Raw genomic sequence first — 24,618 nt, 5'->3', positions numbered from 1 at the left:
TACCACGAAGAAAGCGAAACAATGATAAAATCTTTAGCAGTCCGATTTAGCGGAGATAAAGTTAATTTATAATTCATACATTTTAAATTGTGGAAAATATAATTGTTGAAATGCCACAAATAATTCAAGTGTCAACAGTTGGCAGGGGCCTTCCGTGTTATGCTACCTGTAAACAATAAAACATTTAGAACAGAACGCAAATTCTAGACGAGACATCACGTTCAAGAATTCTCTGGCTCCAAATTCATTCCCTTCGTCAATATTTTATTCTGACAGGATTACCGATGGCTTGGAGTTGGAAGGACGTGTGGCATATCCCGACAAAGGCAAGTGGTCATCCAAATTCCACGCCGCATAACCAATCACCTTGGCTGGGACAGTGATATATATAAAAAAACAGCTTAATAAGTATTCATGAAATTTATATTACAATTATAACCCTCGTTTCACTCTAAATGACCAGTCAAAACTCCGTGACTTGGTACACTCTTTCACTACAGACATTCGTTATGAGACGCAAAGATTGCAGATACTGAAGAGGTTCCATGCGCCTCATCGTGGCAATTTCTATATTTCACGTAAAACAAGCGAGCAACTCTTTGCGTCTTTATCAAGTGTAACATCTTTCGCGTTGATTAGCTTTGTCAAACAACAGAATTTACGGTCGTCTGAAATGTAGGATTTCCATTGTTGATTACGACTGTCCACAATATATTCTTTATCTGCAGTAAATTAACATTAACATCAAATGAGGACATAAAATAACAGAGATCGTTACTAAATCTTGATAGACATAATTTCTGCTGCGTTAATGTCAGCTTGGAAGCGTAAGACATTCAGCGGAAAAACGGAGTAAAGACCAGCACAATATCTGCAGCCCATATTAAACGCCAGCCAGTTACAACATGGCAGCGAGTCTTTTATAACAATAGAACTGTGAATAAATACAATAATGATATTATACAGCAATTATTGCATATTCATGTTGATGGTTACAGACCAGTCTTCGTAAACAAAGAACTCACTTCAGGAACAGAATAATGAAATATCACGGCGAGACAAATGCAATCATTTACAGAAGACAATTTTAAACATACAATATCATGATTTCGTATAAACTCTCCAACCCGGTGACTCCCAAAGTATGTTCAGCGAACGTTTTATAGAATTAAGTGAATTATAATTTTAACACAAAACTCATTAAACTTACGTGCGGATTGAAGCAGTCAGATTTTTTCAGAACGTTCGTTTATTTGAACACGTCTGTGGTTGAGTAGATCTCAATAGCGCACAATAATAGAAAATATTTTAAGAAAACAAAATACGTTATCCCAATTTAAAAACAAATGCTTGGAGATGGGGGGGGGGGGGGGTTGAAAATTAATGAAAATACCAACATTTTCAGGTTTCCACCCGTTCAGTATAGAGGTACCGAATATTTTTATGATTACATACTTTATACAGTTGTACGAATTGTTATGTTGCACACGAAACTGAAATTTTTACTGAAGGAAAAGAAAGCAACTTCGATGTTTGTAAGCTGACAAAAACACTTTACACTAAAATATAATACATTATTACTATAATCATCTTATAAGTGGCTTATACATTGGTTATTTCACTAATAGGTATTAATAAAGTGATATATATACACAACGCTCCCTTTCGAAATGAAAGTCTGTCGCAGATTGCGAACAAATTTCTTACGAGTGGGTTGCAGAATACTCACCAAACTCTTCATTTCTTGCACAAATCATCGGAACAGTTATTTGATTCTTTACGTTGAAATTATTTTCCCTTTTTGAAACAATATTCCTGAGAGATGTTGACAATCTTATTTCCGAATCGGCTAATCTATGACTGACCATAAACGACGCGAATTAGAGCGTTTGTCAGTTGTTTCTTGAACACGCAATGCAGTGAGCTGTAATACCGACGGGCCAACCGAGGGTCTGGAACTTACGTTTACATAATTAATGGCGACCCTCCTACAATTAATACGAGCGACTTGCCCGGTTTAAGAATCCAGTCCGTACCGCGAAGAAAACACTACACTTCACCATTACAAAGATCGAATGGTTAACGCTGTTTAAGGAAATAATCGCTGTTTGCAGTGAGAATCACACGAAACTCAAAGCGTTGAGCAGTTAATAAAGGTAATGTGAGTTACCACACCACAAAAACAGCGTCAAATATTGTTAACAGCGGAGATACTGAAACACGAAACAACTGAAAGAAGCCACGCGTCATTTGTCCGCTTCTGTTTCTATGGCAACCTTGCCAAATGGTCAAAAGACGGCAGAGGAAGTATATATAACCATATGACCTTCAAATACTGATAAGCATACGACAGGCCGAGTTATCTCGACGATAGTATGCAAAAGGCGAAGTCTGTCGCATTCACTCACAGAGGGCGTGCCAATGCTGAACCTGATCCATTGGGTTGCTGAACGCAGAGTTCCAGTGGGTGAGCGCCTTCCCACGTGCGAACATGTACGATCCCAGCACGAACTTACCGATCAGCTTATCTGGAACACAGCCACACACTTCGCTTCACCAGTAGTTGTTTCAAGACGACCACTGTTTAGATGCCTAACCCAATACAACCTAACCTAACTTTAGGCCGTCAACACTGCGCAGTTCAGAGCGCAAACGTAGCATGTTTGCGCATGTCATCTGCTAGTAACTTCCTGTACAGTAATTAGTAATTAGAAAGATTAATGGACATTATAACTCTGACAGATACGTATGAAAATACGTTTGTACGTGTTCCTTTCGTGTCTTAACTGCTAAGAAAATTTTGGTTAAATTTATAAATTAATTTTATAGTTATCGGTTCATCACAGGATTATAACTCGTACTTTATGTACGTCCAAACACATTTTATCAGATCGGAACACAAAGAGACTATCTTTCACGTGAAAAGCACGAACATTAACGACGCACTCACCTCTTCCGTAACCGCTGACCGACTGCAGCACCTGGAAGCCGACGCTAGTGACATCTACCTGCGCCGCCGGAACTCGGAAGTTGAAGCACTCGGAAAAGTTGGGCGAGTCCGTTCCCTTGACGGTCGCCGTCCGCTTCACTTTCACCGTGCGACAATGCTGACTCAGCGAGACGCGCACGTACGAGTCGGAGCGACCCTCGCGGAGCTGGAAGGAACGTCTCAACATTTCACGAGGCAAAACACTCTGACAAAGGAATTAAATTGGTGGGCGAGCGGAATCTACTCAGTTAGCTACTTAAAATAAACGATTAAACTGGATTAATCTGAATTGTACAAACTCAGTCCAGCTTAAAAAAAGTTTTCCTCTCCGATGCTCATCTGTTGTAACGACATTCAGGGCGTTATACGACGTCTCCTTCAATGTTTTCACAGGGAATAATAACAGCACGTAACCTCACAGCAGATCGGAGGGCCACGTACTCTGAATTAATGAAACAGACTACCGGCGAGGCGTCATGTACGGTAGCCTACCTTCAACTGTCCGACCTGGCCATAGTCACAACGCAGACTTAAATCAGGATCAACGTTTCGACTAAAACTGACTTCACGTAAAGCAGGGACCCCGAGAAGGCAAAGCTACGGTCAGCTTTTTAAAGATCACGGATGTTCATTACCGCGTTCACAACAGACGACAACCTATACGTATCCTAAGCCAGATGAATCCAATCACATTTCCCAAAAAAACGCATTTTAATATTATTCTCCCATCTATGCGTAGGTCTTGCCAGTGGTCTCCTTCCCTCCGCCTCTAGAATCAAACATTTTACGTATTTTTAAGCACACTTTGGTACAGTCGGCTTACCTTAAGCCTCCGCGCTTCGATGACAGTAACAGAGAGTCGGTGCAAATTCTCGTTGTACAGCAGTGATACCAACATCTCGCCCAGATCCGAAATCGACTCCTGAGCCTCCTGCAACACACAACACACCTCTTTCGTAAGACGAAAGGCTAAAACAGCGCAATCCGCATTGATTCTGGGGCTGAATAAAACCAAGTAACATCGCGATACACCGCAGAATAAAGTTACTTCAGATGTCTAATAATTTTTTTTTGTTACGAATCCTCGACGTTTCGTCAAAAATATAAATCGATAATTTCTTCAGCCAGATGAATCACATCTTCACACCACATTTGTCTGCTATTAATTTTAATATTATGCCCAGGTCTCCCTTTGTTCAGGTTCTTGAACGATACTGTACGCGCTTCCTACCTTTTCGAGATCCATCTTGTAGAGAATCTGCTCGTTCTCGGCGGGAAGGTCCCTCAGGCGAAAGGTCACGTAGCCGATAACGCCACGGCGCTTGGCTTTGCCCGCGTCTATCACAGTCAACTTCAGGACGTGGTCCGTCAGCTCCTTAGACGGCACCTGCACAAGACGACGCGTGGTTGAAGGTCCATCTTAATCGAACGTATTTCTCGATCGTAAAGACGCAAAATCTCTACGAAATCCCCACATCAAAATTCTGTCTACCAAAAATCACTGCAATATTAAAAATAATCTGGCTGCATACCTGAAACACGAAGGTCTCGTCGAAGTAAGGATTGCAAGTCTTCTTCTTTTGTTTCGACTGCAGGTAGCGCCTCTCATCGGGTGTTAGACGAAGCCTGAAACATAAGAAAAGCAGAACACGTGTCTCGAAGCATTCTTAAACTGCGTCCACTGACAAAGTTTAACGCAAGTGTCACTTCCGGGCTCCATGAAGGAGCTACGCGATTCACCACCGACCGCAATTTCAACTAAAATTATCCACGCAACAGCGCAATTACGTCTAATATAAGTGTCAAGCGACAGCTACTCTCTGTGTGTGCAGATATGGTACGATACGCCGTTGAACATTTTTCCTTACGACTCACGTCTGAAATGTGGTTTCGCGTCAAAGTGTCAGAGTTTATTATTAGTGGTGTTCAAACTTTGGGCTCTATTACCGCTGAGGGCGCTGGCTAGTTTAATTAGTCCAGTTAGTTGCTACAGATTGCGTTGCAGTACTCACAAACCACGGCTCTCCGAGGCCATTAGACCAGACGGCTCGTAAATTTTGAACCGGGTTTAACCCAGATCATCAAGGCAGGTTATAAAAGTGTTAAGCCGAGTTCAGCCACCATCAGCGTCCCATACATAATCGAGCAGCGTGGTAGAAACAAACCTCAACTCGTATGCGCTGCTACGTAACGGGAAACAAGACAAGTCGGACAGTTTTCCCTGCTTCATTACTTAAGTCATGCGGCCAAGTTTACTTAAGGGACGGCTTAAGTAATGAACGTGGTCCCTGCAATGAATCGCGAAGTATATGCAAAGATCTCGGTCTTAGAAATCAGGACTTAATAATTTCTTTGAGTTACAAGTGGAGGGATCCTGAATTATTTTCTGTGAATAAACAGCAAGCAACTGCTTTAATTCGGAGAACGCATATTTTACTCAGGGATTATTTGAGATTTTGTACACCGCACTTGCCTTCATGAAATTTCTTTTCCAGATAATTTTTTGTTTTTAAATATATACCACCTCAAAAATCCTTGAAACAGGAGATGCGCGTAGCTTATAATTTCTATTTTGTTTTGGGCAAACGTCATGTAATTTGAATTTTTTTCGGAGAAACAGTTTCTGTAAGTGTCCTTCCGAAACGTCCCTCACTTACCGCAAATCGCACAAGATCCAATGTCACCTTCCAGAAATTCTTCTTTTCTCCAGACCCGCCTCACTGTACTCTTAATTTAAATCAAGCGTCAGGCCTTAACACCACATGGACCAGGCTCAAGTCTCCACAAACACTCACGCTAACCTAACCTAACCTTTTCCTGCGTTACCTGACGAAAGGGTCGCAGCTGTTGACCGTGCCCACCGTTCGACTGGGCAGATTCTTGGCCTTCAGGAGAGAAACCAGCAACTTCTCCGTAGCGGGCTCGTACCGCAAAGAGAACCAGATGCGTCCGAGATGTCCGTCCGGGAACTGTAGGTCCTCCTCCAGGTCCAAAGTACCCCTATACAGCGCCGGGTCGATTGCCCCCAATCCGTAGCAACCTACAGAGAAATGCTCTCACATGACAGCCTTGAAAAAGTAGGATCACTCTGTAGAGAGTCAAGGAAACTGTCAATCACAACTGAAGTATTCGGCTCTAATCTCGGCCGAGGGGCTAGAAACTGGTACATATTAATCGTGGGTTTCTTCAGCCACTACGGAAATAAAGCCGTGTTAATACCTTGAAATCGCCAGGACATACAACACCCGTTCACTCATAATTTTTAACCTCAGATACGAATGTCACACAACGTATCCATTTGAAACAACGTCGTTAAATAGAGCAATCATATAAGAAAACTGGCTGATAATACGAATCCTCGATCTTTATGGCAGAGGGAAGGAAGTGTGAAGTGTGACGTAACACTGAAGCAAGTTTCCATAGTAGACTCCACCATATTTCTATCGGTTATTGTGTTCTTATAGTCGATATATGACAATCGATTGTATAAAACACGCATCATTAACAGAAACGTACCGTAAACATTAAACCGCAAACAGACAAGATATATACATGTGCTAGAAACATTACGTTTTATTGACTACCATTTCCAGGTTTAATTCTGTCAGTGCGACGTTATATGAAGGTCCCCAGGGGTCATCTTATCTGACCCAAATCGTGAACCAGCACGGAAACTCGCTGCATGACATGTCTTGTCAGAGCCCCTACATCTACCAACAGATTGTCCGCCGCTGCGCATTAGAAACGGGAGGAATTTTTTAAGTCCCTAATTAACCTTTAAGCCAAATTAGAAAACGCGGATTCTAAGTCGAAACGAAAACGTCAGATGGAGCTTAAAGTTTGAGCGCACAACGGAAGTGAAATCAGACAGACAGACAAACGTTTATAGCCGGAATTAATAAACCATTCTTTCCGTTGTATTCCTCTTACAGAATTAAGGGAACGCTGGAGAAACAAGACGCTTCCAATTTAGAATGACCTAGTTCGTTAGAAATAAAACCAAAAATTCTGCCTGTGAAACATCCCCTGGGTTCTGAAGCAATTTGAGCGCTATTGTATCACTGAGTTTGTTCTGCACGGCTGTCGCCTTGCGAACGGCCTACATACAATTATAATAATTCAATACTGAAGACCAATAAGGAAGGAAATGATTTTATTTAAGATAACTCGACACTGACGCTTATCAACCATTTCTCTTCCTTACTCCTTCAGTTAAGCTCCACACATATTTTTTATTCGCTACAATTCCCCGATAGCTCACCCTTTCGCGCTACATCACGTGGTTCCAATCTTAAGACGCTCATTCAATTACATCAGACGTCGACATTAAGAGACTTCAGTATCGGTAGTTGATAGACTGTCAACAAATGATTAATAATCGGTCATGTGTAACGCACCATTAAGTATAAGGGAAAGGAAAGTTCTACACATCTTTACTCTCTGCAAGAGACGAATATCGATGGACAGTTTCAAGCTCCGGCTGGCTTAGCACAAGACTGTGTGGGCCTGGGGAGGGTAATGGGGAGGTGAATCGAACCCCGGAATGCAAACCGAAACAATACATTTTCCTGGCTCATTAGAATTCTGCCCGTCAAATCACCGCCTTCTTTGCCTTTCACATTTCAATAAACCATTTCCTACAACAATCCTTAAGCTTGTCTAGTGTCTCAACACATTTCTACAATCTTTCGCGCTGCACAGTGATAGAGAAAAACACCAAAAAGTTTCCAAACTAACAACTTTAATAGGTTGGTAGCCCTGAGGGAACTTACTGAATGAGTTAGAGCGCTGTGTGTGAGCGGCGGAGGCGGGAACTAGGGAGTCCGTGTCTCGATCCGACTCTGCGTCGTTGTCTCCAGGCAGCAGGTCGCCCAGGGACGACGCCTGCCGCAACGTCGGAAGGGAGAATCGAATCTCCTTCGTACTACAACAACACGTAATCGCAACAATAGCAAAAAAGTAGACAACTACCACCATAACATTCGAAGATCAAAAAGTGTAATAGTTTCAACGGACATACATAGATGGCAGTAGTGTTATCAGAATGATTCTTGAACAAGAGCGGAAGCTGTAAATCAGTTTGAAGAGCACATAATTTTTTTTCTTCAGACAAGTTCTCAGAGAGTTTGCACCTGACACAGGTCGTAATTTTAATTTATTCCACAGTGGACAGAACAAAACATGACAACAAAGACATAAATTGTATTCCAGACAACTATAACGACCCGTAAAGGTATCGCAGTACAAAAGTCATAAATCATTTTCCTGGTATTTATTTAAACATGAGAATAAACTTCGAAGTAACGTCTTACCTCTATTTTATGCTAGGCACCTATTATTCTATAAAATCACCCAATTCTGACAATCTAATAGTTGGATCTGAACTTCAGTTATGTTGAAATTAATGTAAACTGATAAGCGTTAAAATAAAAAAAATACTTCATGCACTCAAGTTCAAGGCGCAGTGATTCGCCGTGACGCGTAGGCAACATCTCCAACACTACTGTGTAGCATGTAGTCTACACATACTGTCCCAGGCGTTTTCCTCCTTTCTGTGTGACGTTACAGTAACAACACGTGAAATAAAGTACTGAATGTTTCATTAAGGTTATTTTACGACGCCATATCAATGTGAAGGCTACTTGGCGTATAACCAAAGCCGAATAATGATTATAAATTACGAACGTGGAGCAAATGTCCTAAGTCTAGTTCATGATGGGAATCATACCACGGACACTCCACATGAGTTTGAAAACTTATCAGCCTTTATAAAGCATTGGTCTGCACTTACAGGAACTGCGGTCCACTGCTCTGATGGTAAGGGTACACCACAATGCTGGATCCAGCACCATCTCCTCCCGACGACTTCCGGCGCCTCGCGAGCAAGGACGTCACCAACACCATTACCATTACCACCGCACCGGCCAAAGCCAGCGGCAGTACCACACCTACGAGACCAAGAAACAACGTGCCAGCCTTCCTACACGAACAAACATCATACTCACTCGTCTAAATTATATTTAAGAATTCAGTCCGTACCGCAAAGAAAACACAGCACTTCACCGTTACAAATATCAATTGGTTAACGCTGTTTAAGGAAATAATCGCTGTTTACAGTGAGAATCACAGTTTGTCTGATTAATATTTAAGAATCCAGTCCGTACCGCGAAGAAAACACAGCACTTTACCATTACAAAGATCGAATGGTTAACGCTGTTTAAGGAAATAATCGCTGTTTACAGTGAGAATAATACAAAACCCATAAAAACATAATGAAGAGTTAATGATTGTTGAAGCAAGTGGTACATATAGTTACCATTGATCTTCAAAGAGTTAATATCTCAGGGAAACATTCGGTTGGTACGCCAGTTCTTTAAAGATTTCATACAAGTTTGAAAGCTTATTTGGCTGTGGCGGGATATATTACGTATGGTGAACTGAGCGGATTGGGTAGGAAACGCTCGTGACATATTTCGCAGACTGCTAGAACAGAGGGAAATGTATCCGACGAGATTACATTCGGCATGTAACACAAATTAAGCCTGTAATATTACATAAACGAGGAATAAAGTAAAATCAGAGGCCACGAGAGGCTGGACGTTTAGCTTGCATAAGGATAGGAAACATTTCAAAACGCTTATGAAGAATTTTCTTGGAAGGTGTCTGTTTTGAAGACTGAAATAAAGAATATCTAAGTAATATTTAAAAGTATCTTGGACAATTCAACGGCGACGGAACTTGTTCAGCACCACGTTATTGTACGCGTTGAACCACCAGGTTCAAGGTCCCTAAATGTTTCACTCTTATCGCCAGAAGAGAACGACACGAAGATTCATCGTTGCTTGAAAAGTTTTAAGAACGAACAAACGAAAACTTCCGAAGTCACGCCCTTATGGCAGGAGACAAGGGTGCCTTTAGAAGCACCATTATTTTTGTGATCGCATTATTCCCACGGGCTTCAGAAGCCACAGCTCTGCACTCTAGCGGTACGGCGAGAAGATCAATATTCCAAAAGGCCCCCCCCCCTCCCCTCACAAACTCGTAATCAGAAACAGTTTCACAGTTTCATGCTGACGGCGTGTAATAATTTCCAGAAGAAATGAATGATCACTGCGCTGACAGCTACTGCGTACAAAGACAAAAGAATCAGACTATGCGAATGGAATTGTAATTACGAACAGATGACTTCATCATCACGCGTTCGTTGTATATGCTCATGTCGAATAACACGATGATCTGACTGTCTGAAGTACCACCCAGAGACTTGGGATAACGAAACAGGCGAATTTCAGCCTAGCATCCAGTTAATTAGGATAAACTTAAGGTCGGAGTTCATCGTCTATCGCAGAATAGAACTGAGATCAGACACACGTAATTGAATCAAGGGAATATTGATCACGGGAGTCAATTTAACATATTTCGTTTCAATGACTCATTCTTAATCGCAACGAAAACAGAAACGGAGAAGAACATCGTGATTTTGAGTGAGTGATTGTTTATGGCGTCTTTAAAATTCCACAGCCTTCTTCCTGTTCCTTATCAGCCTCGAACCTGGCACGGAAAATTAATCTAAATTGAGGGAAGACGAGACATTTCTTACAGGACAGAGTAAAAAGAAGGGAATGATGAGTCTGAGAATTTAACGCGAAGAAGTAAGATGAATTGAAGATTGAAGTAAACTAAAAAGATTTAAAGCTCGTATTACAGCGGCCAGCTTTCGAGCGTTGTTGCAAAATCAGTCCCAGAGTCTGATTCCATCATGGCTTCGTCTTCTTAAGAGCAAGTGATTCTTTCTCAACGTTAATACAGGAAAAGCCGACAAACGTCTTCTCGTTTACTTAATAGACTTGACATTATTCAAAAGATAAGTCAGGTTAGGTATTAACCACAGGGAATATCGAAGTAGCGAGAATTTGAGGTGGAACAATGCCAGCTACATATGTTTCGCCTTTAACCTTTGCCACTCGAGTGCTTCGATAAACATATGTCAGTACACGCGTTGTTAAAATTTAAATACATCCCATATCAGAACAAAGCAAATTCTCGATCAAAGACAACGGAGAGAGGACAAAAAAAAATATCTAAGCTCAAAATTCCAAACTAGTTAGATGAGACAACTGAACACACATTAACGCAAAAGTGGCACACGCAGCTTTCGACCCACATTTACGTCTCTCGTCTTAACGATTAGACAACAGCGTTCTTAACGACGCACATAAAGTTTAGACAATGAAGACGTTTCCACAATAATTACCGAGATAGTGCATAGTGCGAAACTGTACACCCCCCACCCCCAAATGTGGTCGTACTACTAGTGGCGCCTGAGCGGAGGACATTAAAACAACTTTTAACGACATCGACAAAGTACCGCGATTGTGGGCGTCCAGTGTATTGAGTGCAGTTTTAGTACATGATAGTCGTCACCTTGAGAACACCCTGTATAATGACAACGGATTAGTCATGAATGTCCAGATGTTAGGTAGGAGGAAAAGATATTAAGGACATGAAGAAAGGAACGCGTCGAGAAATATAAAGGAGAACAGAGGTCGAAATGAAAAAAATCACATTCAAGATAGGATTCAGAACAAAAACACAAATAAATTGATGAGGAAAAGACACGTGAAAACGAGAAAATATTGAAATTACGCGAAGAGAGAAATATATAAAAGTATCTCAATGTTATCCTACCCGTCTTTTCTCGGTTTTCGAAGTTCTTATGAAATGGTTTCCACTAATTTTTGAAGAAAAAAAATTCTTGCTTTCATATGCCCGAGCTACATGTTCAACCCATCGTAATATACGCGATTATTCTACCCTTACATTATAAAACTAACTTCACGAGCGAACTGTCCTTAAACACTAAAAAGTTACTTCCCAGAAGACATTTCATCTGACGAAACGACCGAACATTCTCGTTTCACGACTGCGGAATTCTTGCCACGCCTCCTGGACGAGGAACATTACTGCAACCCGCATTACTCAGACCTCGACGTACAGCAGAAGGCGTAAGGTCACAATAGATCCATCACGGTCAGGCAATGATCTTGATGGATGCGCGTACGATCACCCCCTCCGCTAGGTTCAAAGAATCTACACCCCCTCGAAAGCGTGGACTAGGCAGAAAGGAACATCATACATCACTAACTACGAGGGTTAGATTCAAGGCTGACCTCGACGAGTTGAAGGAACCAAGAAATGAGAAAATGAAGGTGCAGTTTTCAGTTTCAGTTACGAACGAGGAGAGAGGAGTTAAGCGTACAAAACAGATAACGCCTGCTAGTCAGCGTTCATACAACCCGCTCCACTCCGCCTGCAGAGAAGTTGCCGATACCTCACGGCGATTATTATTAAAGCCGTAACTCTAGACGCTGTGGTTAACGACGCCTTTAATTTCTCGGCTTATATGATATCGAGAGTCGAGATTTATTAATAATAAATCGGAAATGCTGTGGAAGGATGCCGTCATGGTCTAATTTTAAGATATTTCCCAGTATTTGAGGAAAACCGTGATAACTCTCAAGCCATGACAACCGGTCTCTTGGATGGTGTACGTTAGCCAAGATTTAACCCATTCTGGTACACAGAATCCTTGCGACTTTTATATTCTTAACAATTCAGGAAAAACAAAACTGAAGACACGAGAAAATTCGCATCGGTGAACGCGATTCAACTGTTCCACGATATGAATGTTATCGACATATCGATATTCCATTTTCTCCAGTAACTGCCCTTCCGAGTGAGCAGAGAGAGACGAGGGTTATCGCCAAATGCTTCGGTGATTTGCGTCACGTGTCCTTTATATAAATATTTGCCTTGTCTCTGCGAGAACAAGTTAAAATTACACGCACCAAAAATCCCGAAGTGTTGGAGTACTAAATTACGATTCAAGACCTCGATTAAGAAGCCGACAGTCGCTCAGCTGTCCAAGAAATTCCCAGCCTTTTAAGAAACCCAAAGGGTCATTAATGTGTTTATGACATCCAATCTATTCACTGTAATGCAAGCCAGCTAAATTCAATCCACATCCTAATAAACATATTTAAGATCAATTATTATACTTTCGCCTACCAGTAGGTCTCAAACTGTAATGATTTAATGATTGTTCTTTTAACGACTCCTATCAAATGCAATGGTTATGTAGCTACTGTTGTTAGAATATGTGGATAACTGGAAATTTTGTATAAAAATATCAACTCCCCGCGTAAGAATAAAAAAAAGGAATGCCATTATGCAGGTCTATAAAAGGAGACGCCACGTGTTTTTATGTCCCGTTCTACTTCACAAACTTTTTTATTTTCCGTCTCTTTCGATACCCGGCTATCGGAAAAGCCACGAGGAACAAAGTAATTCGCGTAGAAGCCTCCACTTCCGTCTACAAACGAGAAATTAATTTTTTTTAAAAAAAGTTGCCACGTTAGGCTACAGAGCAAGATGTGAATTTTATCCGCCTCATTTTCATTTCGTTCAAAGAAACTGACAAAGATTATAAGGTGGGATCGAAGGGGCGTGGAGTTCGCTTGAAGAAGGAAACACCAGAAGCAGTTCGAGATACATCTCGCGGGAAATTCAAAAACTAAAATTCGTACGGCCCTGAAGATTGAAATTTCAGATACTGACGTCTACAGTACGAAGATGGCTGCCTTCTTGAAATCGACCGACGTTTCAGAAGTAGTCTCCACCACCAAGACGGCCATAGACATGATGGAGGACATAAGTGCCTCTGAAACGTCGATAAACTTAAACCAGACTCCACGTGATACACTAATAGGAGACCGAAAACGTCGTGCTTGTTCTAAAGTGACGTAAACTTTACTGCTAACACTTTACATAACACTTTAAGTTATAAAACAGACAGCAGCTACAAGCAACAAAGAAATACGACATTTATTTCTACTGAACAGCAATTTTCTACACTCAGGAACATGGCGACTAAACCTCGTGGCGATGGCCAGCTTTATCTGACGAATAGACAGGTAGTGTCCGAAACGTCGCCTGACAATAACGAAGCCGTGTCATATTCTGCGGTTATCTGACAACAAGGCATATTAGAATGATCAGGAGATTAAACAGGGATCGATGTCAGATGAGTGGTCGTGGCCTATTTTAGAGTAATATCCCGCCATCCAGCTGATAGTACCGAGAAACAGATTAAACTTTTCTGCCCGGTTTAGCGCGTTTGTGAGTCTGCGTGATTTTTTTTGCTCATTAATAAATTCCGCACACTAACTCCGTTGTACCAAGGTCATAACAGTTAACCCCTGGATCACAGCCACGCAAGTGCATCCATTCACAAAATTTGCGTCACTCGTCTGACGTCACAGCGTATGAGGAGTCGATCTCGGATGAATGCTTTGAGGGGACACTAAGCGTACATCCGATCATAACACCGCCACATGCCAACGCTTGACGTCAAAACAGGGGTGCGCAAACTTCGAACAAGAGTACAGAATCTTCATTTAAGCCAGAGAAATGGATCGATCAGTTTTTGTCACTAAAGTGTTTTGCACAGAAAATGATAAAGATCTGTATTAAATTTTATTTTCAGAAACAAATTTTTCTCTCGTAACGCCTAGATGATGTGCCCGATTCAGGCAAAAATTCGGTGCACACCGGACGCACAATAAAAGTAAATATTGAACTGTTGCACATCGCGTGTGGCACACTGTACCTGCCGTATTGGTCGTCTTGATAAGAACTTCACTGGGATGCCGAGTTACACGAAGTCTGGAACGGGCGGTGTGCACTCAAAGCCAAGTATCGAATTTAATTCAGGTAGAAACTTTGCTTGGCATTAACCTAAAGGCGAACTTCGTGAAGTGTTGACTGTGGTCTTCTGGGTTTTGACGTCGTGTCTGGTACAGGGTTACCAACGTTAGAGAGATGTATAAATCCCTCTCAGGGCTGTCCGCCACAAGGACAAAATTTACGGAGTGCTGTGTGTCGAAAGGCGAATCGCTCACGAGTTACGGGAGACAAAACCGGAACTTCTTATAAAATGATATACACGGGTGCCAACTGAACCCAGGAGCGCAACTACGGGCTTGCTATATCAAAACTAATTATAATTAAATCACGAAGAGGTCAATTACAGTGATGCATACAAATTAAGGCCCTCATTAAGTCATGAAACTAATTAACTAACCAACTAACTTTATAGCATAGAGCAGATTCCTCCTTCAGCAACAAAATTTCCCTACTTTCATGGAACCTAAACGTTCATTACATTGTTCACAAGAGCCTGCCACTGACGTCAGCATACTGAAGACATTTCACGCTCATGCCGTATTAACCCTCTGGGTGGCAACATTTAAAAGACAGGCAGAAACGTAACATTAATACTCTATAGTGAAAAAAAGACAATGTTGGTACTCACTGTACAGCCTGTCCAACTCGCTGAGGGGAGGTTTCGCGATGACGTCATCTATGTAGTCACTATGCACCGTCGTGTTTTCGACGAGCGGAGTGGGGTCGGGGGAATCCTCCAGGGCGACGTCCGGATCGTCATTGTCGAACACATCGGGACGTCGAGGTATGAGACGCGAGCGAAACCATGGAAACACCTCCTCCTCCTCCGCTCCACTTGGCAGCAAGGACACGACCTCACGCATCTGCCGCCTTGTAATCGCCTGTAGTGGCCTTGTATCAGTTTTAATTCGCTAATGATCGTCTGCAGTCGCCCTGTTACTTAGTTCACTTATGGTCATCTCCGCTTCCCATCAGTCTAATCAGATTCGACTGTGGATTAATTCGCCTGCGAACACTTGTAATTGTTCTGACATCCGTCTTCCATTTATTTGTAATCACCTGCTGCTGTCTTTAGACCCATAAAACCTTTATCTCTGCTGGGGACGCGTAGGTGTTCCTTATTACTCGCGAAGAAAAATATTTCATTCGCTTTCTTGATGTCAGATGTTGGAGGATCGATTTCTCAGAACTAACTCGTTGGTTTCCAGTTCTTAATTACGTTTTGGTTGAATTCCGTCAAAGGCCAACTTCTCCTCGGAACGTGACAATCGTGTATTATTTCTGTTTTCGCAGTTGTCAGTACTGGGGGGGAAAAAACACCTTCACCAACTTTCCTGCAACAACGAGATATAGTCGCTAAGAATTCATTCATTGTGACAACACTCACAAACTGCAAGAGACAACCTACAGCTGTCCAGGTGGACCACAGGGTAAATTTACCAACCACTGTTGCCAAATCTACGTTTAGAAAGAAACAATATTTCTTAACCGTTCATTTAAACAGACATCGATCCTTCCGTATCCACGGTTTCCCCCACGCACGGTTTGTCCTCGGGGCGTCAAATTTGACATATTTCCAATAACCTGCAGTTCAGTGGCGCTGTCAATGAGATTAATATGGACTAATATTTTTTTTTTTGCTGTGTGGTGACAGTTGAAGTTCGTTTATTTATAGACTCTATCCAGGGTTCTGACGTAATGTCAGATCGACAGGCATATTTGAGTGGCATCACAGGCCACTATGGACCAGACGCGACCTCAGACAAGAAATTTAAATAGTAATACGAGGTCACGGAATTATGCCACGGCGGCGCTAACCTGAAAGGTTTCATAGTTTAACCCAATTGCCCTAGAAAACACTGGGAAAGTGTCTTAAAATAGGCCACAAGCGCGTCCTCACATTCCGTAACTTTAGCACCAGGGGAAGTATAGTACGCGACTGTAATCTTGAGACTCGCAAAGGAATTTAGGAAGTCCGTAGCGTTAAAGGCAGACGCTCTCTCCCCTTCCTCACTCCACAAGTCTCAAGATTACAGTCACGAACAGTAGTTTCGTTCGAAGAAAAGAAATTTCATTTGGTCCCAGAGGCTCTCTGTACACAATGACGGTATTGAGAAAACTTTCTGCCATCGCCGGTGGTTAAACTCCGCTGAATTAACCGAGCGGTCCAGACTCAAAAACTTGCCCCGAGCATTTGATATACAGTCGTTTCCAAAACCTACGAATCTACGTAAGTAGCAATGGATATAAAATGTCCGCGAGGTACTTCCGTGAGGCAGGTGCGTTTGCATTTGCAGGACAAACGCTCACCGTAGCCATGGCAACGCACAAGGTTGATTTGGTGGAGATGGCATCGCCGAACTAGCTCGTGGTGTGGCACCTCACGAACACGGGAGCGGCACACAACTCGATGATTTATACTGATAAAACAGTTCACAGTTCTGGTCTCCGACTTAGATTTAAACATCGGATTTGAAACATGAAAGTCAGTACATAGTTTCTACGTGGATAAAAAAACAAACAAGGCTCCGTAAAACGGTTCCATTCGGCCGTAACATCTGCAATACTTGTTGAAAAGTGGTTACATTCACACTCCAGCTGTTTTTTTTTTTACCTCCCAAGCCATTCTGAACATGACGTAACGATTCGTATTGTGAAGTATCACTGGCCACAAAACATTTCCGCCCACTGAGCAAGACAACAAAGAGAAATTTCAGTGAACATCTGAGTATATCGATTTGAGACACGACACGTGTCGCCCTCACAGTGCAGAGGAGACGGAGGCTTGTAAAAGATCCAGGATCTCTAAGAGGGGTCGAAACGACCCGATGATATAAATAGAGGAAGATGAAGGGATCGAGAATATCAAAGGATGGGACACACAAATCACAGCGAACTACAGTCTGCAAACCTAAGGGAAGGAATTAAGAAAGAAAGAAAGAAGGAAAGAAAGAAAGAGACAAAAGAGTGAAGAAACAGAAAAGCTGTTAACTTCGCGTCTAATTCTACGACACTTTGTAGGCTACATAGGATGTAGCATGGATTGAAAGGATTATTGTGGATGGCGGATGAATTTGGAAGAATTCTGCCGTGGCCTATCTTAATGGAATTTTATCAGAGGTGCACAGAGAAAACCACGAATACACAAGAGAAAAAACGAGGGAAGCGTTTGGACGCTTCGCGTGTCGTGCTACAAAGGACGCGACCGGACAGTCGCGTTCGCGGCCACCAGGAACGCATCGCAGACCCCGCGCGAACAGAACTACAGGAGAGAAAGCAAAACGCGGGGGGGGGGGGGGGCAGTTACCATGGTTACGGCTCCCGGCGCCCGGTTTTCAAGGGCGGAACGACAAATGCCGACTCAAAACCGCAACAGATTAGGTTAGCGTAGCGGTAACGCCAGAGTCCGGCGGTCGAAGGTCAACCGGTTCGAATCTCGATACGTTTCCCTACTAGACGTACAATGTCCTTCGCGGTTTTACTCAGACCTTTCTCGAACAGGCCACGATAACCCTTCCTAATCCACATTCACGGCGTGAGCTTAAATAAGCACCACGCCAGCCACTTTATTCCGGAGGAAAGGACCTCGTATGAATTTGTGGCGATGGCTACCAACTTTGTAGGCGCCCTGTATTCAAGAGAACTGCGAGGTGAAGACTCCAGAAGTTTCTGATCCGCACATAAACACGACAACAACTTGACAGGAAAAACTTGACGTCAGCCGAACAAGAAATTCTTTGTGGGAAAATACTTCCATCCGCGTTACGTCGTGCCAGAGACTCGCTCGTCTGCCTCGACACTTTAAAGCCGACGCCCGTCTAAGTAATCTTTAAGCATCCAGTCCGGACCGCGAAGAAAACACAACACTTCACCATTACAAAAATCAATGGTTAATGCTGTTCTGGACGACTTTTGTTTTCAAATACGACCTCTCGAGTAACAGATTGCGTTTCATGTCCATGCAAAACGAATGGCCTTTGGAGTTTAGAAAAATACAACGGATAACGACACATTCCGAACCAATTCGTAACAAAATATGTATTCCGCCATTTTGAAAATTATTTATATGTTTAGTGCTGTTCGCAGGTACTTAAATTTTAAAACATTCTAAAGTTATTTTGTCGACTGTATTTGGTTGGTCCGGGACAGGGACCGGCGGAGGGCTTTGGTTAATTCGGTGATGAACATTCGGGTTCCTAAGCCATCTAATTCTAAAGTTATTTTTATCATAGTACGAAGTTTTGCCGAATTTCGTTCTGTGCTAAGTTCCTTTCTGAAGCTTCTTTCGTGGTTACTCGTCATACCAATTTATCTGCTCGTGTTTAAGTCAAATTAGTGTAACTGGACTCCTTTTTAAGCCTATCTCAAAGTGACACGGGCAGAGACGAGAGCGACGCGAGACGGAAACAGAAACAGAGAATTTAAACTTTAATCAATAATTTGCAACTCGAACGCATACATCTGACTTTTTGTTAACATAATTTGAAGCCAATTAAGTAATTAGAATATCGAGTTCGGTTTCGTTTCCATGCCAACGGCAAATTGAAAAGAAGCAGACTCAATTAGCACCTACCTTCTTTCGGTAACCATGTATTTCCATGGCCTTTGACCTTTTCAAAAAATAAATAAAATAAATAAGCCTTCTCATTAAGTGTTTTAGAAAAGGAAGACTACTGATATAGAATGAGTTTACATAAAATTAGAATCCACTCAGTGTTTTAGACTTCCTTTCGGTTCATTTTGCGTGGTGAAAAGGTGTTCTGTGACGTAGGGACGTTCTTGCTTATTACTAAGATGTTGTGACGTCGAATTAGCAAATATCGTCTGAATATGAATGATTAGTTTAAGTAAATTCTTAAGTCACGGTTTTAATTATCGTAATATTTCATAAATTTACTAGAATAAATGAGGAAAACCCAAGTTTTCGACCTCCCGAGCACTAAAATTAGACGTCTTCGAAGATCGAAGAGCCTTGATTCGCTCTTGCAGTGAACGCGTTTGCACTAACCCTCCTCAAATTACGAGGAAGTAATTTAGTTTTCTTTTAAGATGAACCGCGCTTGACTTATCGGCCAAGATTGAACTTGAATCTTGAGTGAAATGTAAATATTTGACAATACTTGGCAGGAAGGAACGACCCTTTCACAGAAAATAAATTCCTATGCGGAACAACCACTAAAGTTTCGAAATTTGTGCAAGAACGGGATACGATGAACGGGGCGGACATTAAACTAAACTAATCACAAGCAGTTCCTTGTTTTATGGAGCAGTTTATAAGCTGTGGGGGGTGGGGGTTAGTTTTGTTGACTTCCCTGTCACAGATTTGACACAAACTATGTACAAAAAAAATGTCGGGCTGTCATGCAGAACATTCGAGTTCTTTGTCTACTCTTCCAGAATACGAACCAGTCCCCAAGAGAATTAGAAGCAAACTGGAAAGTTCGCGCGAGAAAACAAAGTCGGGAAATATTTTCGTCACAAAAACTTATTTTTCCCCATGTTAACGTCAAATACGGCACAAATTTGCATGATAAATACATAAATCGATTTATTTTAATACGTGTTACAGTTGCCTCGAGCCCGATTGCTGCAACGCTGAACGATGACGCCCACAGGGCATGACACGTGACATATCGTGATGCAAAACAAATGAATTTTACTTAATTACTGCATGGGAATTATTTGCCTTCATCACGAGACTCGCTTATTACAACCGCACAACGCAGGGATCTACACATCCCCACTGCAACAGCAGTCCGGAAAGGTCAGAGTTACAGCTTGGCTCTTAATTAACTCTAATTAACAAGATATTGATGATAATATCCGGGCCTAAGACAATTAAACAAACCAACAACATTTACAATCGCGCTGTCTGACAGCAGAGAGGACTGCGAAATGAGTCCTTTTATTTCTATGGTTCTTATACAACACTGTTAATAACTAATATATATGTTTAGTAAATAATATATTGAACACCCTGTAGATAATCTTTTCCGGGTCGAATTGTGAATAAACCTTTCACGAACGAGTGATTAACTTGCTATTAACTGATACGCTGTCACGCAGCCGAAGAGGGTGGAATGTGAGGGCCAGATTTCGTACGACGACGAGAATTTGTTGCGGGCTTACTGAACAGGGCGCAGCCTCCCTGCCAGGGGCTTCGCTTCACCAGTTTCGATCCTGACGCCCACGTAAATGTAAAAAAAAAACACAGCCGGTAAAGAAGAGCTCTGCAGTCATCACAGTGGGGGTAAGTGTCGGTGAATATTTGTATCTAGTGCGCAATTTATTATTAGTTTAAATAAAAGGCTTGAGTAGAGGAATAAATTTTAGTAATAATCTCAAATTAAGAACCCGGTGTTCGGCGAACAGACTTCTGCAGAGCGAACTCAATAAATGTCTGACTTGCTGACTGAAGTTTCAAGGCCCGAGACAATTAATTTGCATTAGATGTTACATGATGTGCGTAGACACTGAATTTTCTGTGCTTAAAAATAATCAAACCACGAAAGTTTACTAGGCTGGAGGTAAAGCTCCCTGCATTCTTAAACTCTACGACGTGATCAGATTCACATGGACCCCAGGAGCGAAATCGTTGGACCTCAGGGTCGGTCTGTAAAACTAGTAGCCAGGCGAAACATTCTTCCTTTGTGGGAAATCAAACCCCTTCTGGATCTCCGACGTAAATCATTCAAGGCGAAACGCGCAAACTTCCTCCAAAGCGTTGGCTCCCGCCCGTGCGCTAACAGGACGCAACCAGCCAGTCACCTGGATGTTTACACAATACACGACGTCAGGGCCAAGGGCGGAAGACACAGCGAACCGCGTCGTGGGTCATCAGATACTCGACCGGAAGTGGATAGGGCGAAGAACGCGCGTACGAAACATTATTTGGTTATTTAATAATAATTTTTAATTATATCATCAATATTCAGTAATTTAGCGGACGTGAAAAGGGCAGTGGTCGTATTATATTATACAAATTACCAAATTATTCTTATGACCTTGAGTTCTCTGCTCAAGCCCCGCCGAAATGGCTGACAGGTTATATAATACGTCTCTGGGACAAGATTGAAACCAAGAACGTGCAGAATATAGCGCAGGATAGCCAATTACTGCACTGAAACTTCCGATACTTTCATATGTGGGTCGAGGTCATTTAGTTAGGCTCCATTATCCCTTAAAGGGAAATAACGAGCAGTAATTTTAAAATGATAATGGAACTGTTAGTTAAAATAGCTGACAGCTTTCTTTACTAATTGACTGCAATGTATAAAACAGAATTTAAGTAAATGAGCTGTCGTTTTGAAACACACGGTGATTAAATCCCTGTAAATGCACTGAGACCTATTCTCATCGGACTATGAAAATCTGATTTGTGGAAAACGATGTCATTTGGTCGAGTGTTTAACGACGCTGTACCATTACTAGCATGAAATTCAAAGGATCAAATTAATAAAATAAAATAAAACCAATAAACCAGCCTCAAACACAAGAGAAAATCCCAGCAGTGCCTGACAATCGTTTGATATAGCCTAGTGTTTGGATTTAGACCATTATTATGGATTACGGGGTGGGGGGGGGAGCACGTAGTAAGCATTGGGGAACTTCTTTGTCCGAATATCAGAAGGGGAGAGGCAGGGTGGTAGGCGTATGGATGGAGTGGAGGACAATTCTGAAGTGAGTCTTTGAAAAACGACGTGAAGATGTAACTGGCTGAATACGCCTTAGGATAGGGTCCATTGGTAGAAAGATATTAACACGAATAATCAGTTTTGGGGTTACATTACAGGCGACGGAAATTATTAAACATTTTCGTAAGAAATTTACAGTCTCATCTAATCAGTGACTTCTATCCAAAGGCCAGTCCACATCATCGCAAAACATTTTTACTAATAACTATGCTATTATTATTATTATTATTAATTCCACACCGAACGCACGACACCACACTCACATTGCGTACCTGCGTAATGGCGAGGATCACGGCGGAGTTGGCTCGTTGCGTCGTCATCAGAGCTAGGGTAGTCGCTGGAGAACTGACTCCAGTCTCGGTGTCCAGTCACCAACGGGGCGCAGATCGCCCAATACGCGCCTGCGCAGAAAACAGAGATGCTGTATACACCTGGCGGCACAGGTGACAACCTTACTGACCATAAGGGGCGTATCGCACTGATTTACGATTCATCTGCTACTCCTGAAATAACAATCTTCATGAGAAGCTGATAGTCGCTCAGCTAATCAAATTCCTCGCAGTTATGCAGTCTTAAGGTTTATTACCGTCATTTACAAAAGCCTACCACCGGTCCAGGCATCACGCAGTTTTCCTCCGGGGTTTTCCCGGTTTCTCCGTGGCATCCCAACAATTACTCCACTTTCACCATAATTTCGTGATGCCTGAGCCGGTTGAATCCAGTCACAAACCTCTCGAGTTATTTCTTTCAGATTAATTTTAATATTATCCTCTACCTATGCACACATCAACCTTCAAAGAAAACACACATTGATCTCAATAATCAGTGGCATAGAACGCTGGCCTTGTAATCCTGGGGTCTCGGGTTCGATTCCCGGCGGTGCCCGAATTTATAACTTGTGTTGGGCAAGGCCGTGGTCTAGGCAACACGGAGTTTTCCTCCGTGGCATCCCCACAATTACTCCATTCACACACAGAAGAAGGCAATGGCAAACCACTTCTGGATCATCTGCCAAGAACGTACATGAACAGGTCCCAGTCCGAGAAAAGGAGGGAAGGATCCTGTTCATATGGACCTGTCCTCAGACAGAACACTAAATAATAATAAGATGAGGTGATCTAGCGGTTAGAACGCTGGCCTTGTAATCCTGGGGGTCTCGGGTTCGATTCCCGGCGGTGCCCGAATTTATAACTTGTGTTGGGCATGGCCGTGGTCTAGGCAACACGGAGTTTTCCTCCGTGGCATCCCAACAATTACTCCATTCACACACAGAAGAAGGCAATGGCAAACCACTTCTGGATCATCTGCCAAGAACGTATATGAACAGGTCCCAGTCCGAGAAAAGGATGGAAGGATCCTGTTCATATGGACCTGTCGTCAGACAGAACACTAAATAATAATATAATAATAATATCCTATTAAACGAACAGACAGTTTTGTTTTACACACAATTATTTCAACGCATTTACACACACAATTATTGTGTACGTGTAAATTTGTAAATATTTAATGTCAGGAATTAAACGTTTCCCCTGTAGATGTCAATCAAAACCCATTCGTAATGACGCATTTATTATAACAACAGAGCAATCACAGGTTTTAAACAGATAAACTTGCCTGCGGTTATCAGAGGCTTTGACCTCTTTGGGTTAATGTAAACTACAAACGCTGAAGATAGGGCAAAGGTCAGTAGCGGTAATACAATTTGCATATATGAAGGACAAAAACTAATTTGTATTATGACCACCAGAGTGCAGAATATTCACAGAGAGCCCCCGGTTGTTAACACTTGGCCCTAAAGCGTGTGACTTCGTCAAATTAAACAGAGCGATTTACCAAAGCTTAACACAGTCTTCATTGCAAGTAGTAGCAAGTGTCTGATTGGTTCAGCGAGGAATAAGACACTTTATTCTGCTTGTTTCAATTAGGTTGCTGAAGCCAAATCATCATTTTAATGTAGCTTATTATAAGTGCACAGATATAGCGGGATATTTGAGACGTTCAAGTTGCAGGATCGACTTGATAATGAGGGAAATTTGTGTTCCGGATTTCCAAGGCCACGTCTTAATACGACAGACACGAGACGCTTAAAACTAAAGTTCTTAACACAGATCCTATTCACGTATAATGAAGACGTCTGTCTTCTGGTACACTGTGGCGTGCAGACACTGACGGACGTTTAAGAGGTTC

The 24,618-nt window shown here is 42.2% G+C and overlaps 1 protein-coding gene across 3 annotated transcripts; it reads right to left on the bottom strand.

Moving 5' to 3' along the window:
- Positions 1–405: 405 nt before the first annotated feature.
- LOC110827797 (synaptotagmin-15-like) lies at positions 406–22,848 on the bottom strand. Of its 3 annotated transcripts, none has more exons than XM_087359040.1 (10): positions 22,701–22,848; positions 15,363–16,068; positions 8,781–8,937; positions 7,762–7,913; positions 5,816–6,029; positions 4,522–4,615; positions 4,221–4,376; positions 3,813–3,920; positions 2,951–3,155; positions 406–2,546 (listed from the first exon to the last, which is right to left on the bottom strand). In XM_087359040.1, exons 2-10 carry the CDS (start codon positions 15,595–15,597, stop codon positions 2,401–2,403), a joined length of 1,467 nt encoding a protein of 488 aa, XP_087215166.1. In that variant the 5' UTR covers positions 15,598–16,068; positions 22,701–22,848; the 3' UTR covers positions 406–2,400. The 3 variants fall into 3 exon arrangements, with proteins under 3 accessions (XP_087215166.1, XP_087215168.1, XP_087215167.1); XM_087359042.1 differs by having other exon boundaries at positions 406–2,528; XM_087359041.1 differs by having other exon boundaries at positions 22,692–22,838.
- Between the last annotated feature and the right edge of the window lie 1,770 nt (positions 22,849–24,618).

The sequence above is a fragment of the Zootermopsis nevadensis genome, unplaced genomic scaffold (genome assembly GCF_977971745.1).
Source record: "Zootermopsis nevadensis isolate Lab colony 2312 unplaced genomic scaffold, Znev_1.0 Znev_ptg000030l, whole genome shotgun sequence".
Lineage (NCBI taxonomy): Eukaryota > Metazoa > Arthropoda > Insecta > Blattodea > Termopsidae > Zootermopsis > Zootermopsis nevadensis.
Note: the sequence above shows the minus strand (reverse complement) of the source record. Positions and strands in the feature narration are given on the sequence as shown.

Excerpts from the sequence above, each read along its gene's own strand:
- LOC110827797 (XM_087359040.1), bottom strand. The coding sequence starts at position 15,597 with ATGCGTGAGGTCGTGTCCTTGCTGCCAAGTGGAGCGGAGGAGGAGGAG. Across the intron at positions 7,914-8,780 it reads AGCAGTGGACCGCAGTTCCT|TACGAAGGAGATTCGATTCT; the intron begins GTAAGTGCAGAC and ends GTGTTGTTGTAG. Across the intron at positions 6,030-7,761 it reads ACAGCGCTCTAACTCATTCA|GTTGCTACGGATTGGGGGCA; the intron begins GTAAGTTCCCTC and ends ATTTCTCTGTAG.